The 19,928-nt window shown below is 39.4% G+C and overlaps 1 protein-coding gene across 4 annotated transcripts in view; it reads left to right on the top strand.

Annotated features, from left to right (window-relative positions):
- The window catches only part of DEPTOR (DEP domain containing MTOR interacting protein), a 75,243-nt gene extending 55,582 nt beyond the window's left edge, over positions 1-19,661 (top strand). For 3 of the 4 annotated variants that reach the window (XM_030490313.1, XM_030490225.2, XM_030490396.1), the window contains one exon: positions 15,351-19,661. In XM_030490313.1, coding sequence (XP_030346173.1) covers positions 15,351-15,479 — 129 coding nt within the window. In that variant the 3' untranslated portion in view covers positions 15,480-19,661. Of the gene's footprint in view, positions 1-12,184; positions 13,737-15,350 lie in introns of those variants that run through there. The other variant, XM_030490482.2, reaches the window with a different exon arrangement.
- Positions 19,662-19,928: the final 267 nt, after the last annotated feature.

Genomic DNA, 19,928 nt, shown 5'->3' with positions numbered 1-19,928 from the left:
GTTCGTTGCGGTCATCAAGCCCAGTCTCCCTGCAATCAAAGGAACATAGGTACTATCTGATCAGTCCAAAGAGTATGAATACTGCCACAATCACAAAATATTACAGTTTTGTAACAGAAAGGACTAAAAGCTACACATTGTAAGATGCCAAGTTGGTGGGAAAACCAACCCAAAACCATGTGATGTCAGAGGAATTGCCAGTCCCTTAGATTCCTGCAGTAGGAAGAAATTTGAACTGTGAGATTCTTGGGAAGTTGAATGTACACCATGAGGCAGAGAAACACAAAACTCTTTCCATGATCCTTGTCAGTCTGACCTCAAATCTGCTGATTACTCAACTGTTTGACAAGCAAGATAAACCAGTCTAAACCCCCTTAAATAAATAAATAAATAAATAAATAAATAAATAAATAAATGCATGCTCCCCCGGGAAAAAATATCCCATTTATGGCTGCGACCAATCTTCAGTGTTTTACAGGATAGTGGGAAAAATAGAGAAGCTTGGACATCGTGACAGACTTCTTTGTAACTCCTAAATGCAGCCTAGTGGGAGCTTGAAGACTGGGATTTATATTATATAAATAAGGTACAATGAACATGCCTTCTTTTAACTCTCATCATGAAGCTCAGGAAAGGGAAGATACTGCTGTGGTTTTAACCATTTCAAGCACTGGGAAATTGCTTCAGTGCTAATTGAAGGTATCCAAAGGATACTTTCACTATCTCATGTGACTGAGCTTTAAATGAGAAGATGAAGTAGGTTTGGATAAATATTTATACCGTGCACTAGCATATGGTGTTGTTGAAGCAGATGCAATTCAGTCTTAGAATTCTTATCTTATACCAACATGTTACTGGTTGTAGAAAAGCATAAATTACACGAGTTGCCATCTGTTTTCAATTACAGCATGAAAACACTGACGCAGGTTGGTATTTTCCTTTAGCTGTGCTATCAGCTCACTTCTGAATTTGATAATTACATTAGGGTGAATTCAGAATGAATGTATTTGGTAATGTGAACACTCATATAACGTTGCTGACAAACTGCTTTCATAGCTTGTCCATAAATAGAGAAGCAGCAGAGCTAAACGCCCATAGCAGTGTGTGCGATGAATAGCACTACTGTAGGGCTAGAATATAAATGTATATATAAATTTCAAACATGTCTCCATAAGTGAGTGCCTCATTTTCTGATAGTATTTAATTATAAACTGTAACATAAAGGTCTATTCTGCTACATACAAATGTGGAAACTGTATTCAAGCACTGATGACTTTAGAGAAATCTAATTTTAAGAAATCAGATTTGATATTTTACCATAAAATAAACTGGTTTGGCGAAACCATAAAAATTCAAACAAGATTTAGCTCTGTCTTTCACTTGATGCAGCTGTAACCAGAACCTCGGATTTAATGTGCTAATATCCATCACAGAGATTGGAGGGAGAGAGCTGAGTAGGGTAGTCATTAAGCTTGAACATCTTGTAAGTCACACTCAAGAGGAGTGGCTGTCACATTAGGGCATGTTAAGAGCTTAGTAAGAACATAATGGTCAACAGTTTGGATGCTTTTTTTTTTTTTTATCTGATCTTTAGTAGAAATCTTTCTAAAAAACTCTAAAGAAAAATGTAGTAAGGCAGCTGCATTAGTAGCATGGTGATTCAACAGAAGTTGGAAGAGATCAAATATTTGTGAATGTGAAAATACTCAACTCTGCCATCAACATGAAACATGGATTAGTGGTTGGTTGTCCTTGACAACTGTTTAACAGCATGTCTAGCAGTCACTGTACTTTCCCAATTGATGCATGAATCTGTACCTTGGTGTTCCTACTCTGTGTCTGCTTTCTCTTTTTTGTCTGTGGTAATCATTTGCTAAAGGAGTTTGCTGGTGAGCTGTGGTGATGCCTCTGTAACTGTCCCAGAGTTTCCATTTCCAGTGAGTGTGTTTAATTAACCTCAAAGAGTAGTTCCCAACATTTTTAAAGTGAGTCCTGTTACCACTTTTCAATAGGTTGGACCTATTCTAAAACCCTGTTACTCTATTTATACTGGATCTATTGACATCAAAATTATCATAGCAACATAGTTCTATGAGTACAGGGATGCCTGATACTGGAATGCAGAATACTGGAATGCAAACTGCATTGCACACATCTCTTGTCTGAGAGTTCTATAAATTCAACCCTCTCACCAAACTAGGGACTTCTCTTAAGGAAAATGTGATCTGGGATGCTGCATTGTGTGTCATTGCCAGAATGTTGTCTGGTTGCCAAAAGGAGACAAGTTTTGGCAAATTTCTGCTTTGCTTTCATTACAGAATGCCACAAGTGCAACAACAGAGCCCTTATGTCCTTGATCATCCTCTGCATTAGCAGTGTTTTTAGGTTGATTGAAATCATTAAATGCTTTCTCAGCAGACTCCCTTTCTCCTTGCCATTTGGGAATCCCAGTGCAACATTGGGTGAACTGCTCGTCAGTCTGTCTTGTGCCCATTCACTGCACCAGCTACTCAGTTTATTTTATTCCTTTTCTGTAGTGGAAGCCCTGTCGTGGTTGGACCTCTCTGAGTGTCAGGAGACTGTCTTAGAGACACTGTACCACTGGCCTACAGGTCGAACCTACCCATTGTTGCCACATGGAAGACACAATTTGGATTTGGATTCTCTTCTTTACCATGTCACAAACCCTCCGTGCAACTAGAGTGACTATTTTCCTACCAGAATGCATAGGTATTCTTGTAAAGTAGTTTGGGTTTAAACACATGGAAAATGCCAAGAAATCTGACGTATTATCATACATAATCAAAACATTTGATAAATAGATCCATTTTGGTACCAGTACAAATGCAAAAAGAACCCTGCAGGTTTGCTAAAGTTCCGTTGTGTTTCTTGGGGCTGTGGGTCACAGTGTATCGTCTAGGTTTTCCTGTCTCAGAACAACACATAGATCAAAATTTACAGCCTGGACCTACTGACTCCCATGCAGCAATGTTGCACCAGCACAGGCTCCACTGAATTTCAAACTTCAGTTTGTACAACTGTCCTTTTTCTGAGCCATTTTCCTCCCCCTCCTGATGACAAATTAGTGTTTTATTAAATCCAGATACTTTTTTTTGTGACATCCCACCCTGCCATCCCTGCTCAGGTTGTAACTGTTCTGGAGGTAGAGAATTTCTATTTCCAGTGCTACCACATTCATAGAATCATAGAATCATAGAATTATAGAATAGTTAGGGTTGGAAAGGACCTTAAGATCATTAGTTCCAACCCCCATGCCATGGGCAGGGATACCTCACACTAAACCATGCCACCCAAAGCTCTGTCCAACCCGGCCTTGAACACTGCCAGGGATGGAGCATTCACAACTTCCTTGGGCAACCCATTCCAGTGCCTCATTACCCTCACTGTAAAGAACTTCTTCCTTATATCTAACCTAAACTTCCCCTGTTTAAGTTTGAACCCATTCCAGTCTCAGATCATCTTTACCAAAATTCTCCTGTGTTTTACTCTGTTTTGCACTAATAAATCATAGAACAGAATAGTATGATTGCAAGGAACCTTCAAAGGTCATCTGACATTCTAGTTCTTTTAAAGCCATGGTAAAGCTCCTGTCATCTTCAGACATGTCAGAATTTCATCCTACGTTCCTACTTTTTTTGGTGGATCTCTATTTTTCTGCTTGCTTCTTTAGTTTGCCTTACTTCTTTTCCAACGGAGTTGTTTAAGGATTAGTTTGTTTTGAAGATATCTCTTCTGAGGCCACAGTACTTCTGTTGAAGTAGTTTGGATGGTTAAGTGAACTCCACCTTTGTGCAGATGCCTCTGAGTGCATAGTCACCACCATACTTGAGGCGTGGGATGGCACTTACTTTGGTGGACGATGGGCTTCTGCTATTCTGAGTCAATGGACACAAAATCAACTAAAAAAATCAGCCAGCTTTATACTGGAGTGGAGTCTATATGCTTGCTTGTGACTATCAGGGACTGTTCTATGATAGAGGTATCAAAACTCTGTGTGAAAACTCACCCCCCTGTGGTATAAGGGGAAAGATCCACTCCCACGCAGATGAGCAGCACAGTGCTCAAACGTCACTCCAGCAGGATGTAAACTACAAACTGCACACATAAAAGAAAACAGAAAATTTCTTTTTATGAGTTTCAGTCCTGTTTTTGAACAACAGGATCCATGTTATTCACTACAGAGAAAGGAATTAAGGCAGTGGGAATTCCTAGGTGAAATATAAAAGGAGTGGGTTTAGCTTTTTGAGTATAAATTTCACCTTTAACAGTGAATTCCTTCCTCCCTCCCCTCCCCCCCAACCTTAGAAGACACCGCTTTAGCAAGGTTTTACTTGCTTATCCCAGACCTGAATTTTTGCCTGCGGAACAGTATCCAACAGTTTCCACCAACTCTGTGTGATTTTTTCTGAAGACTCTTTCAATAGAGAGTTTTATTGGGCAATAAAATGACTTTTTTTTTCTTTACAACAACTGAAACCTTATGCAAATACAGAAAGCTTCATAATACCTCAGAGCATTTTTTTCTGCATTCACAGCAGTGTAGTTGGTGCTAGATTCGAACTTGTTTGTAGGCCCATCACCTAAAATGCTGTTGGGCAGCAAGTGACCTGCTATACTTGTGTCTGTGCATTGGCTCCTTCTCATCAATAGCAAATACAATTCAGAAAAAAAAAATTGGCTGCAGGTTTGTAATTGTGATCAATGGATTTTTTAAATTTAGTCACATTATTTCAATGAAAAGTAGGTTTAAAAATTCTTTTTGAGTAAGTGGTGGTTTATGGCAGAATAACCCAGATATCTGAACATCCTGCATTTATGAAAGTGCTTTCTTGATTGTTTCTGGAGTCCTACAGCTGGAGCCATTCAGAAAGAGAGAAAGCAGTCTTGGTTTCAGCTGCACTGTAAAACAGGGCAGTGCTTGTGCTTTGATACAGATTCCAAATTCCAGTGTGGTCTATAGCCCATTGAATGGCAAGATCTAGTGCCTGCCAGAACAGCTGGGATCTTACCCTTGCTCAATCTATCATAGGTATTGCAGGTCACCCTTAGGTGGTCCGGGCTCTCTAAGAGAAGACTAATCTGAAAAGCTTACCTGCAGAATGGCTGAAATCTTCAAAAGATATCATAAGTGTCTACAACAAATTACATAAAATTAGAGGCCAGTACAGCAAAATGCTGTCATTTTGAACTGCTTTTGCTCTCAATCAAGGATGGGAAGCATTCTTTATTATTAGGTTTAGTTGCAACATCCATTTCACTTGAACCTTTGGAGGGGTCCTCAGATGCTGTTGGGTTTTCAGCATAGTGGCTATTGCAGGTCTCTGTCCCGAGCGCTTCAGGGATGCTGCTGCTTTACAGACCCTTCCCTGCACTCCTCCATGTCTTTTCTTGTTGCTGCTCAAGACACAAGCTGACTTCCTTTCATGATATAAGCGAATGATTCGGGAAACATGTTGCACTAAAGCCAAGGCTCTGTTTAGCTAGTCAAACACATGGAAAAACAATTGCACTTTTGTCTGTGCAAACAGAGAGCAGCTGTTTGTCTCAAATGGCGCAGACCATTCCTGCTTGTTACAGCCTTGATATCAGAGGGCGCTGAGGGTGCCGCGCATAGGTCTGACTGCCCTGTACTGCCTTGTTTGGGCTGGCTTAGGGACTGTTCTGAACTAATATGGGCCTTAAACAAATCATATTTAGTTAGTTTAGATTTAAACAAATATTTAGTTAGGTCAGTGTTTTTAAGTGCTTTATTTGTTATGTGTGGTTTTGTTTTGTTTTAGCAACTCCAGTTTAGGTTTAGATACACAAGAAAAAAAACACTTAAACATCAACCCAAGATATTAGGAAAATAATCTTTCCTGTGAGGGTGCTGAGGCATTGGAACAGGTTGCACAGAGAAGTTGTGGCTGCCCCATCCCTGGCAGTGTTCAAGGAGAGGTTGGACGGGGCCTTGAGCAACCTGGTCTAGTGGAAGGTGTCCCCCCCATGGCAGGGAGGTTGGAACTAGATGATCTTTAAGGTCCTTTCCAACCCAAACTATTCTACGATTCTATTTCTAAGCTAAGAGTCCATGTTCTTCTGCTACTGATGCTGTATTTCACCCAGAGCCACCTTTAGCTGTTCGAGTTGTTTAACATTTTCAGAGCTGTGCTGTGGTAGGTATCAAATAGCAGTATACAATAAAAACAGTATACAATAAAAATTGTTATAAAGTCAAGTATGCAGTCACTGGTTAGCTTTTCTGATGTGGCCCAGCCCAGCCTGGCTTTACCTGTGGGTATTTCTCCCTGGGACTCAGATTAAGTCAGTCATTTTACACACCAATTCCCAATTAGGGCCATGAGAAACAATGATCTATATATCCCTATTCCATATTTATGAACGTTTGCATTTCAGGGTATTAGGTCTTTATGTTATTACGCTCCAGGTATCTACAGATAGCTTTAAGTTCCCTATGTGAGTAATTCCCTTTTGCTGTGTCGGCATTTGACCACACAGTCAATCTGTGGGGGAGACTGCCGCTGCAGAGCCGAGACTTGCGTGCAGACTAAACGCCGCCCGCCCCAAAACAAGGGTTGTTCTCATGGGCTATTAGGTCAGCTCTTTTCCCCCTCTAATTTGTCCACTCTATTTGTGGAGTTTGTACAGCAATGGTTTCATTTTATTCCCAGCAAAAAAAAAGACTTAAATTGCCATTGATTCCCATCACTGCAGAGGGAGGACAAGACTGCATGAACAAATGATAAGGCCCTTTGAGAATCTTTTACTTTGCATATTATGTGACTTACTATAGTGTAAAATTATAAGATAATAAAAAATACATTATAAAGTTATATATTATATTCTAAATACTGAAATATATTATACAAGTATATACAATTATAAGCTGCTGGATTACTTTTTATATTTTTTTTATATTATGTTGTTTAATTTCTGATTTTTTTTCAGTTGGAGACTGAAGAGTTTGGAATACTGTAAAAAATGCAACCTGCTTTTTGGTTTGTTTTTTTTTTTTTGAAGTATGTAGTGAGTGTACGTAATGAAAATATGTAATGAAGCCTTGCTCAGGCAAAGCATCCGTACCAGTCTGCAGCCACAGACCAAGATGGAGAGCCAGAATTACAAATTACAAACAAGTTACTTATGTCTGTAATTGTGTAAATGGAGTTTTTTTTCCCTGCTATGCCTCGTACTATGATCTGCTGGTACCCAGTTTCCAGCCCACTGATGGAACAGTGCGTCAGCTGAACACTGGTGTAAAGATTGAAGAAATGCATTCCTCTAGAGAGAAAATCCTGTGTTTATGCAAGGCCTGGATACTTGCCTACTCCCACACCACCCACTCTACAGCCAATTACACATTTGCTAGAGATATTTACAGAGCTGAGCACACAGCTGCAATTTATTCTGTTTCATCCAGTAACCTCAGTTATGTAGAAAAGGACATTGCGTGACTTTATAGCTTTCCAGCGACATGCAGTAGGTTTTGAATTGTTAGGTTCTGACTGGAAACATAACTTTTAGGACCTCTGATTTTCATCTCTTTTCCTCATTCCAGTGTGACAATGTAAAGCTTATCAGAGTGGGAGCAAATACTTCAGTGCTGCCTGTGTTTGCTTTTATTTAAAAGGTTAGTCTTGGGTCTTAGGCTCTTCTGTAGCAGCATGTTCAGCATCTCTGTGGCCAGGGCTCTTTGCTGAGTATGGGGATTCCTCTGGTTTATGGCTATGGATTACCTATCAAAACAGAAGAGCCCTTGTATCAACATAAATGCAGGTTGTGTGTGTAAAAGAAGTTGAGCCCTGTGCCGTCTCTCCTCCACCATTGTTCTCCTGCCTCAGATTTCTCTGCTTATTCCTTTTGCCCTAACATCCATCTCACCACTGATTTCACTGGGACTTTAAGTTATCTGAATACTTATGCTGTATTTTACTAATCTAAGTATAATCTGCTGCCAGAAAGGCTGATCCTATCTTCACCTCCTTTTCATCTCCCTCTTCCCCTTTGCCTCCAACCAGATATATATCTATTGCCTCCTTCCTTCAACCGTGTCAGGCACATCAGGGAACTTATTTTGCCCGGAGACAAGTTCTTTCAATTATTTATTTTTGCTGGCACAAAATTAAAAGGGAGCAGTGCCTGGCTTTGGCACATTGCTCCCTGGACAGCACAAAGGGACAGGAGCACCTCTTGGGAGTGCAGCACCAAATCCTGCTACGAGCCTTCCTCCCCTTTGGACGATATCCAGATCCACAGAATCCTTGGCATTTCAGGCTGAAGATATCACTTTCTGCTGGCAGAAAGGGTTGTGGGGTCCCAGATCAGGTTACTGGTACAGCTTTTAATAACCAAACCTTTTTTTTCCTGTGTTTCTTTTAAAAGTAAGATTAGTACATTACACCCAAAGGAGAGGGAAACCTCATTCTCTGCTGTTGTCACTAAGGGTTTTGTTTATAAACCCATGGCATGTTGTGTGAGATAGAAGGTGATGAGGTGGTAATTAGCTTGGAAGATTTATTCAAGAGATCTAACAAGTGGCAGGGCAAATCTGTGGGCTTAGCTGCTTGTAAAGAACTCCTTTTTAAATAACTGCAATAACAAGTAGAGACTGTAATTTTTTGTTCCTCTGTCACAAAATAACGGCCATAGATGGGAGTCTTTGCTTTCATTTATTTCTCAACTCCTTCATATTTCATATTTAAATTAGATTTTAAAAATGACGCCTTGATTTCCATCTGTTTGCATGACAGCGCAGTGGTGCCTGGGAGGCAGGAGTGGGAGCAGCAGTTCCCAGCATCCCCAGAGGAGCAAGGGGAATGTGAGGGGGGAAATCCCATTGGAAGGATAACTCTTTCTTTAAAATCTTGGAAGCTTGGATGTCTCCTTGCTGAAGGCTGGAAAGATGTGTTTCAGATGTTACATTCTTGTAGCACCTAAGCCTTCCCCAAATATTGCTGAAATCTGTCAGTGAGACAACAAGACCAAAGCAGATATATCGCCTTTTTAAATAAGTGATAGTAAAGAGTATCCTTTTCTTTTTTGCTTTGCTTTTTCCTTCTCAGTTTCAGGAGTTCAGTAACAGGTGAGAGCTCTAGGCAGACCACAGCCATCAAACAGTAAGTTTTCTATCTGTCTTAGAAGCGACCTAGCATTTTAAAAAGCATCTATAAAGTGTGAAGAGCTTGATTTGTTTGGTATTCTGCTTAAGACATCTCCAGGTCACTGACAATTGCAAAATGTTAATCCTTCAGCCCCAATTTGCATGAGTGCCTGTAGGGAAGGATTCTGACAGCATGGCCTGACGTTTTACAGAAATCAGGATCTCACAGATCTCTCATGCAGATTGTACATAGAAAATAGATGGTTTTGCTAACCCTCTGTGAAGAACCTTTCCTTGGAAGATCACAGTGAGCTTCAGAATACCATAATGAAACAATTACAGGCTTGAGCTACTCAGACTGGTCAGATGATCCTTGTCCCTGTAGGATTAGTAGGACATGAAAAATGCATCTATTTATACTTACTGAGGATATCTCTAACAGAAATGTAAGCAAGCTGTTTCTGCAATGGATTTCACGTTAATTTTCATTAGCAAGAAGCAAAGCGAAACTACTAACATTGGACTCTTTTCTCTTTTAAATAGTTATATTGTCAATTCTGGTATCAATTTTATTCTTTAAAATTGTCAAAATACACTTTTCTTTAGAGAGCTCTGAAGGAAGTTATACTTAGAAAATTTTATTTTAGTTCTTAGGAAAATTGCTGAAGAAGTTTCCAGGGTTGAAAATAACTCCTACGTTTGCCTGAATTCATCATTTCTGTTTTATTCTAATAAAGTTAAAAAGAAAAAAAAGACCAAAAAGAAACTAATATTTTTATTCTATGTATTTTGGGAGTGGCTTGTCTTCAAGTAAAAATTGTCTGTGACTTTGGTGTCGCATCAGATGATAAGAAGAAATAATAGTCAAGGGAGCGTGTCCTAAACTATCCGATAGCTATATGTAAATCAGCGTGTACACAAATCATGAACCAAGGGTTAAATCCAGTCATGGTGGAGGGTTAAGCCAGCCCTGATTCAGACACAGCTTTCCCATCAACTGCGTGTATCTGTGCAATTTGCTAATCACTTCTGAAGTACCTTGATTTCAAAGGGATTTGCTTTGCAGCAGGACGTGGCCCTGATCTGAGCTGCCAGCTGCTAGGAATCTGTTTCAGATCTGCACAAAGTCCAGCGGTGAAATCCTGGCTGCTGCTGAGAGAAAGATTAGTGGAAGGCTGGATTTCACTCTCTCTCCCCAGTACTTTTTATTACTTTCCTTCAGTTCCCACATGTACAGTAATATTTGCTCCTTCAGTGCAAATGAATTGGTGGCAATGTTTTCAGCATCTCTTTAAGCTGTTAACAGCTGGTGCCAGAGCAGCTATCAGTGTCAAGTAGCCCATGAAAACCTTGCCATTTGGCTGACCCTGGTGATGTTGGAGGAGAAAACTCAAGCGTGATGGCAGAGACTTTGTGCTTTGCAGTCCTAGACTATGAATGGCCCCATTACCACCCAGATAATTGGGTAAAATATCAGTAGTGCTGAAAACCAGTATTTTTGGCACTATCTTTAACATGTCATTGCATAATCTAGCTTTGTGTTCAAGAATTTCAAGCCTACCTTGTACTTGGTGACATCAATTTCTTTGGTACCTATTTGATACGTATTTGTAATAATGTTTATACTCTCTTAAGAGAAGTCAGAAAAAAACCCCCAGAGTGGATTCTGGACACTGATCCTGCCACTGAAATCTGTAAATCCATTGAGAATTAGAGCCTTAAACCATGGCCACTGCAGTGGGGCATGGATGTTTGCCGTCATGGAGAAGGGCAGTCCCCAGTCACCACCAGCCACGCTGCCTCCTGTATGCTGGCATGAGCAGTTGTGTTCCTCTTCATCTCAGTGACTGTGTAATCATGGTCTTTTTCTACTATTTTGAGATACATTATCTGTTGACTCTGCATAGCTGTTGCTTGCTTCGTGACCAGTGATGAACAGTTGTACTCACTGCATCTGTGAATTTAACTGCTTTCTTAGGGCTATCTCAAAGAACTTTGCAATCATCACTTCAACCAAATTCTGTGGTGAGAATTTCCAGCTCTTCATGATCTTTCACAACAGCCTTCTAAAAAGTATACCTAGAAAAAGAGGAATTTTTTAAAGGGTTGGGAGTTATTTTGCATATTAAATTGAAAAGAGTCTGCCAAGCAAGTCCTGGCTCCACAAGGAGAGGTGACTAAAGCCTACAGCAAATAGGGTCTGAATATCTGAGACACTATTCGAATATCTAACTGCCTATTCACAAATAATGGTCCTGTAGCATTCATAAATATTAAGGTCACCCTGAAGCAGAACACTACGCAAGAATTACTGACAGATACACAATAGCTGATTCAATAATTGGCTTTCAGGTAGTTGTGCAATTCCACATCCATGCTTGCAGCCATCTCTGATATCCCTCAGGAGCATCCTGCAGGATTCTCACTGCAGCTTCTGATCAGCGCTGGCTCAGCCATCCAGCCCCAGTGCAGGCAGCCCCCTGCGAGGGAGCAGGACTTGGGTTTGACCAGTGGGCAATTCTCCTGCAGGAAAATCGAGGCGTGTAGATGTACATCTCCAGGGCAGCTTGGCAAGCCCAAGGAGGGGCAGGCAGCTGAAGCTTGCGTTGAAGGGAAGAACAACACCCAGTGAGGGGGAGGAAGGGTTGTACAGCTTCAGGAACAGCGCAGTCTTGTGCCCTGATTCTGGCCATTAAACATGGTAACTAATTATAATTCCTTTCCTCGCCATCTTCAGTTTGATGATAAATGGCATGACAAATCTTTGCTAACTGCTTAAAGTGATAGGTGCCCAGATGCTTTCTGTTCAAATGTAAGCCCAAAGTTGAAGTTTTCCTGGGAACACCTGGATTGGGTTAAACCTCTTGTATGTGCCAGTGAAAACCCACGGAAAGACAGAGGTACCTTTTCTGCTGTCCCTCCTTCCTGCTGTATGCCATGGTGGGAAATTGAAATAACTGTAAATGTTTATTACTGTAACATTTAAATACTTGAAATTAATCAAGGGAGTCTTTTTATTTCACTGTTACTTTATTTAACTGTTATTGTTTCTGTGGTTTCTAGATCACCACATCCTGACCAACAAAATTGTCAGAATTTATTCTGAGCTTTGTCATTCCTTGAAGTCTGAGGGATAAAAATGGATACTATCTCCTGTCAAGCTCCTTGGAGAGCTATGAGGAAATGAGCAATAAAAGACTCTTTGAGGCTCTTTTAACTTTAGTTTATTATCTATTATAGTTACTGATGTGTGGAAACCAACAGAGAAATTTTACATGTTTATACTTACAAAGCCCTTAACAGCTGTAGCTATGAGCTGAGCACTTACAGCTTTTTGAAATGTGTTTTTATAAATGTAACATTAAATCATCATGATTTTGTAAACCAGTCTCCTTAAGAAAATTCCTGAGATAATAGTATGTGGGTTGATATACTCAGCCAGGGCTGGTTTGTGGGTACTCACTTGTTCTCGCTTGTTTTGTGTCTCCACCAAGAGAGCAATGCATGATGTGCACTTCTTGGGGGCAGGACTTATGATGGCCAAAATGCATGAAGCAGTGCTGCATTTCATTTCCCCTTGCTGGATGCAGCACTGGATGGAAAAACAGGGTTGGAAGAATGAGATTGGGTGATTTGAGGGATTTGAGGGCACTCAGAGTACCAAGGGGTTCAGGACTGTGTAAACCTATCTCCCCTCCTCAGGACTGCAGGATGCAGCAAATGGCTCTGCATTTCTTTATCCCTGAGGGAAATGGATCTGGAATTTACAGACACTCATCCCTTGGGGACACTGGCCAAGCAATGGCCATGGAGAGCTCTTTCTGTCCCCAGGGTGACTGGTACTTTATTATCATTTCGTGTTCCTCATGAGTCTTCATGCAATTTTAGGACAGAAGTACGTTCTTCTGCGCATTTTCCTGCTGTCTGCATTTTCTCATCTGGCTTAGGTGGACTTTTTGCACCTAATCTTATCTACTGAAAATAGTGAAACTAATAAACCGTTTGGATCCAGTGCAAAGGATGGCACAAAGGATGTTCTCAGCCCATAGGCATTGCTGATTAATAATCCTGCCAAGGGCATACATTAAAGCGAACACATTGAGAATGCAGATGTGTTAACTCTTGTCTTTTGCATAAGAAATTCACTCTTTGCCATCCAGATTGTTATTCACTACTGCATGACTGTCCCTGGCCAAACACGAGTCCTATGCACTGGGATTCCAGCAACTCGAGAAGTCTGAGAATATGCAGCAGTAAAACAAACATCAGCCATTCAACTTCCCAAAACTGCATTAAGCCAGAAGAAACAATGTTATTCCTGCAGGTCTGTTTTAAATCAAACCAAATATTATTCTGGAGCCAGAGCTATAATTCAGTAAAACTTGATACAATCCTGGAAAGCCATAGAAAGCGTTAGGAAATACCACTGAAAGTTGAGACCTAGAGGTACTGTGAAAATTTGTGTTATTAAACTAAATAGACATGCCTCTGAAATACGAATTGAGGCACTCTACAGAGGATGATTGGTTACCATTTCAATAAAAATCTTTAAAATTCAGGAGACTTTTTCTGCATGCAAAAAATGAATCATTTTCCCAGTGGTACTTGCAGCTGAAATATTGCATATGAATATATTGGAAAGATATATCCATACTGGCATGGAAGCTGGCTAAGTGGTATTACTGCTTGCCATGCTTTGATGATCATTTAGACTACCAGTTAGGCTGACTACCAAGATCTTCAGCTCTGCAGGGGAGTTCTGAGGGTAAGGGGTAAGGTGCAAGAGAGAGGTTTGCTCTCCCTTCAAGGACTGCTGCTGCCGCTCCTCCTGCGCAGAGCCTCTAAGAAGCAGAGATTAAAATCATCAGTGGCATTTTTGATGAAATGTTACATTTTTAGATTGGCTTTGCTTCCTCTATAAGTTTCCTTAAATGGAGCATTGATAGCTACATTCTGTACATTTTGCACAAATACCAATTGAGTTTCACCACTCATTTCGCTTGAGAGGGAAGGTAGTTGATGTACAAAAGTTAAATGCCTTGGCTTCTGAGAATATCTGTTTTAGAGCTAGCATTGGAAAACACCAGAGCTGCTTCCCGCCTCTCCTGCATACACTTCTGTGTCGTGTTTCTGCCTAAATAGGGAAGGTAAAAATAAAAAATTTCTAGTGATACTTCATAGCTTCTTTCTTAGACTCAAGACGACTTAGGAGTAAGGTGACCTTCTAGGGAATGTATTGTTTTCATTGAAACATCAGGATGATATTATTGTTGCTTTAGGTTCCATATTTTTATCATTAAAAACGCAGATCTAGACACTACACATTTTTGGCTTTTTTACCAAACACTGTGATATTATGATTAGATACAGAGAAGGCTTAATGTTTTTCAGAAGTAAATATTGTTGTCTTTCTTTTCCTTCTCAGTTTTTTACAATGCTGACATGACTTTTTCTCTGATTAACTCTTTTAAGATACACAGTGTTGTTGGTCATAGTATTTTGTTCAAGATTTTTTGGACAGAAAATGGCCTCTGATGATACAAGGCTTTCAATGTTTGAATTCCTTAGGGCTTTTAAAACCAAAATATTAGCATATTTGAAATTAATTAATGTGCTGTACTTGCTGTAGAAAAGCAAAAACTTCTCGTAAAGAGTATAAGGTGTAGGAATACCTCCTGAAAATGGCATGATGGTCCATCCTAGTACTGACTTCTTCTTCCATTATATTATTTCCTAGAATTTGGATCTTTTGTTTTCATGTTGTACTGGTGGAGGTTTTGGCACTGAATCTAGTGAAGTCATCATCCAGACCTGGAAACATGATCCATATTTTTACCATGACTACCAAGAGCTGTCTAAAATGGTTTCTATGAAAGTGTTTAAGACAAACTAAGGATAACAGACCCTTTGCAATGTCCAGAGCTGTCTTCTCCCATATTGTTTGCAAAGCACCACTGATATCAGAAAATGCCTTTGTTATAAGAAAAATGATGATGTAGGGCTTCAAAATTCCACAGATTTGAAAAGTGCAGTGGTATTTCAAAAAATTTATGGAAAATTAACTTGTCAGATTAATTCTAAGAAATGTGTTTTCCTTAAGAGTGCTGACTGAGAAGCTATAAAGAGTGCTGGAGGTTTTGGATGCCCAGGAGTTAATAGTACATGTGTAAATAACCGTACAAAAAAAGTCCAATGTGTAACTTATTTCGCTGCTCACTTTTCTCCCCAGGTTTGCCAATTTGTCGTATCTGTCAATGGCCTCAATGTTCTCCATGTGGATTACAGGACAGTGAGCAACCTCATTCTGACTGGCCCTCGAACAATTGTGATGGAAGTCATGGAAGAAATAGAGTCCTGAGAAGGAAAAAACTCTTAGTGGACATTTTTGTGAGAAGAATGGAGTGGCAACCATGGAGCAGCATGACACAAGGAGGCAGAACAGTGCCATGTCTAGGTGATTTTGCTTTTAGGGGAGGGGGGCTCTGTTTCATTTAACGATAATAGCACTGGTGATTATGCTAAGAAGTGAACAATAGATACCAGCATATTTTCACTTTTTTTTTTGCCTGATGGAGACAAGGTTAAGGCCTTTAGGTTGTCTGTCCAGCCATGTCTGCATCGGTCAGAATGGTTTCCTACCCAAAGAGGCCGTGCAGATTTCATCACAGTCCATCACTGGATCAAAGCACTTGAAGAGATGAAAGAACCAAACACTGTGGGGTCAAGATGACACAGATAGTCTGCATGACATTTACATTGGTAAACATCATCCTGGTGTCCAGCTTTGTCCCAGGAGCACGTGCTGTTGCAATTTGTCTCTCCTTGGGCTGAGGGACAGCTGACTAAATGCTGGCTTGATTGTAATCAAACACAAACAAACTGCAAATGCATGAAAAAGGTGTCCATTCTGTGCAGAGGATACTCTGGTATGAATGTTTGGGCCTACTGAATACACAGATTAGTCTAGAAAGAAAAATCATGCAAATGGAAAAGTGTGTGGTACTTTTACAAAATCTGCCTTTGAAAATTGGACTTTTTGTTTAGATGCCTACGCACTGGTTTAGATGCTCATGTATAATATGTTGACTTTGGTTTATTTCCTTATCTGTTAATGAAAAGTATCTCAGCCTTGCTGTTTGTCACTTTGGAGAAATTTTGGGCACCTTTATTCCTAGGAGAAGCAGAGTATTTGGCAGGTTGAAGTGGGAAGTTCACAGGGTTGGTGTTAGCAATGATACATCCAGATGCTCCAAATACATCCAGAGAAAGTACACTTCAAATTGAAGCAATGTACTTCAATGTACATTAAGCTTGTTAGCACTTCCGACCATCTAATGTTTTGCAAACTACAGACTTGCCATGAGTTGCATTTGACACTATTACTAATAAATCATTGTATTTAACTGACTCTTAACTCTTTTCAAACAATAGGTTTTCTTCATCGGTGAATTCATGAAACAAATCTGTTTTAAAGATGTATATACAAATTCCATATTCTGCAGTGTTAGGTGACTCCTCAGCTCAATGGTAAATGGACTGCATGGGGTTTTTTTGATCTTTGAACTGCATAAATGCATCCTTGTACACGAAATTACAAATATAGTGCAGACTTTCTCTGCTGTCTAAATTTTACAATTAAAGCTTGACTTTCTATATGAGCACACCACAAATCATTCAGTTGCAGGGCAGGGAAAGTATTTTTTCCTCAAATAATTTTGAAATATGTTTTATATTAAAAATTGTTCTCGCTAAATACGTTGCTCCTGCAGTATGTTTTTCACTCAACTTCTACATCAGACATACAGCATGTCTTCAAAATCAGATCTGCCTGCAGCTTTGTAGGTAGAAGTCCATGTGTTTCTTGTTTCTGATATAGTTTAGTTTATCAGTGGCTGATTTTTCACCATGAAAACTTCTCATATTCCACTAATATGCAGCAGTGCAGAGAGGTATAAAACTGCAACTGCTAACTTGCTACTAACCGGGCACAAAAGTGTTTGGAGGATTCTTTCAAACTGCCATTTCGTATGACAGCTGTTTGTCCTGATTGATTGTACCACAAAAAACTTTGATACATACGTATAAGCCATAGCAGATTAGATTCTACAGTTCATCTAAAATAACTAGTTCAGCACATAATGTTATATGAGGTTGCAACAGCTGTTGATGGTATCCACTAGGAACAGTTGGGAAAAATCCTGCTGTCCCAGAAATGTGTCGGTATGGTGCAAGTTTTTGATTTTGTGAATCCAGGAATGATTCCCCAAATACTTTCGTTTTCCTTTCTTTTTCTGCCTGGGTTGTTTTGGTGGCTTGGTCATTATATACTTAATAACACTTTAAAATATAAATTCTGCATGTTAACCTAGGTTAAATATAAAATGTGAAGTATTTTCTTAGCAAAATGCTAATGATTCTTTCTAACACCATTGTGGGTTCTCTGTCTTACATCTCTTGACTTAGTTAATATTCTGCTACAAGTTCTCTGTAGCTTACAGATAATTAAGAATCTGGGTCAGAATTTAGCTTAATAATGCATTACAGTGTGCACTTTAGACTTGAGCAAAAAGAGTGGGAGTGGGGGCAGGGAGAAATTTGTGCATATCATTATGTTACAGATTGGAGATGGCATTTTCATTTGTGAGATACATTAGTCTCTGTCACAATTTGAGCACCATTACTTGCCTGCTGTTTAATGGGGATTTCCATATTGTGTTCTCAACTTGATTGGCAATCCGGAGTTTAATTGATTCTTTCCCTCTTCAATGTGACAAAGGTATTCAGATTATCTCTGCAATGAAATCTTGTATTTTGGAAAAAAGGATGCAAAGTTAACAATTGAGCTATGAAATGTATCATTTCCAATTAAATTGCAGTTTATCTACACATAGTGATACATACCCTCCGAGACATAGCGCAGGAGTCAGTGTCAAACGCTTATACACTTCAGAGGGCACACAAATCCCTATCTTTTCAATGAAGTCATTACTGCTGATGCCAGGGTTTTTTTTTTTTCCTTTCTGGTTTCTTGCTTCAGTCCACACTGTGATATTCATACATCTCTTGAAATGCCTCACTTCTGTGAATAATCTTACATTTCCCCTGGTACTTGGCAGGGAGCAAGGTGCTCTATTATATTCACAGTGTGGACTGAAGCAAGAAACCAGAAAGGAGAAAAACCCTGGCATCAGGGGTAATAACTTCATTAAAAAGAGAGGCATGTCTGTAAGACTTCCTCTCTTATGTAATCTCATTTAGGGTTACTATAGATCTTGTGAGATGCTCTAATAAATCTTTATGCCTTATTAACACAGATTAGTGCCACTCCTCTGCACACATGCATTTGCAAATCATTTACAGAACATCTTCAAACAATATAATAATTAATTAAATTCAGGTGGCAGTTAAGCTAATTGGAGCATTAATTCAGTGCAATATTTCTCCTGGTTTTCCTCTGTTATATTTCCTACAAGATACATAATTTGTATTATCTTTATTAGTATCAAATACCATATGTATACTATTGAACACAACTGGTTCCACAGCTGGTCCCGTGGAGAGCATTTCACTCATGAAGTAATGCAATAACCCACTTCAGGTGTATCAGAATTTGATTGTCTACATTTTAGGTCCTAGTAGAAGCTGAAAATAAAATTGTCAGCATCAAAAAGACAAAGTGGTGTCATAACAGCATCTGCAATGCCAGCAGGTGTGACTTACTACCCTCTTCTATGAGATTAGGAAGAAGTTTGGGAGGAAAAAGTCATGCAGCAGGAATATTTCTGTGGGTATTTTCTTCCTTTTCTGGTTATATCCTCACTAATGACTATGTGTATTGAGTAATGACTACATGTATGGAGTGCTATGGATGTGTCAAACACTGTCAAACAATTACTGGTTTAATGGTCAGCATGTCCCCTTAGCATGGTCTAGACCTCTGAGAAAACTGCCCAAGTATAGTTCAGAGAAAAAGGTGAGATCAGAATTTGGGCACAGGGTGCAGACTTTGCTGTGCCACTTGGCTGTAGGACCAGAGAATGGTCCCTGTACCTATCTGATGTACTAACATAGACATAGCCAAAGAGAGTAGTCTCAGGATTAAGAAGAAGGAGTGACCAACTTCTTTTTTCTTCTGCACTGACAGCTATGATGCATGGAGGTTTCCCCATGGATGGAGACAGAATGATCAGATTATGGGCTAATGCTTTAATTCGATAACACCATGAATTAATACCAAGTTTTAATGTTAGTTTTGCTAAATACGAATTATTCTAATTTCAGAGACAGGAAAAAAAATGAGACAATATTGTTTGCCAAAATGTTTGCCTAATGCAAGACAGACTGAGAAGTCAATTGTTGTAATTACGAGTATTTTCTTCCCAGTGTATAATTAGAACTACACCACTTGTATGGCTGAAAAAGCATGTGTATGTCACATGTATAAGTAAAGCTAGACCACACCAGTCTTCAGAGTGAGAGAACTTCTAACCTTCTACAATAGAACTGCCATTAAAGGTTTCCATTAATCACGCTTCTTAAATTTGTCTGTCTGGTGAGTGTTGTGGCTTATATTTTTCACTAATATGTGTTACTCATAAAACCAAAAATAGTAACTGCCAATGTAATTATTCCTTTTGCATACGTGCAGTGCAGATAAAAATATCATTGATGTTCCAGAGAAGCTGAGTGATTTTAAGCCATTAGATCTCTCTACAAGCTTGTACATAAATAAATATTTAAACATTCATGTTTAAAATGAACCACTAATGCAAGAGATAGATAATCTAAGAATGTTAAAGAATGTCAT

The sequence above is a fragment of the Strigops habroptila genome, chromosome 1 (assembly GCF_004027225.2).
Source record: "Strigops habroptila isolate Jane chromosome 1, bStrHab1.2.pri, whole genome shotgun sequence".
Taxonomy (NCBI): Eukaryota; Metazoa; Chordata; class Aves; order Psittaciformes; family Psittacidae; genus Strigops; species Strigops habroptila.
This window is presented reverse-complemented; position numbering and strand designations above follow the sequence as displayed.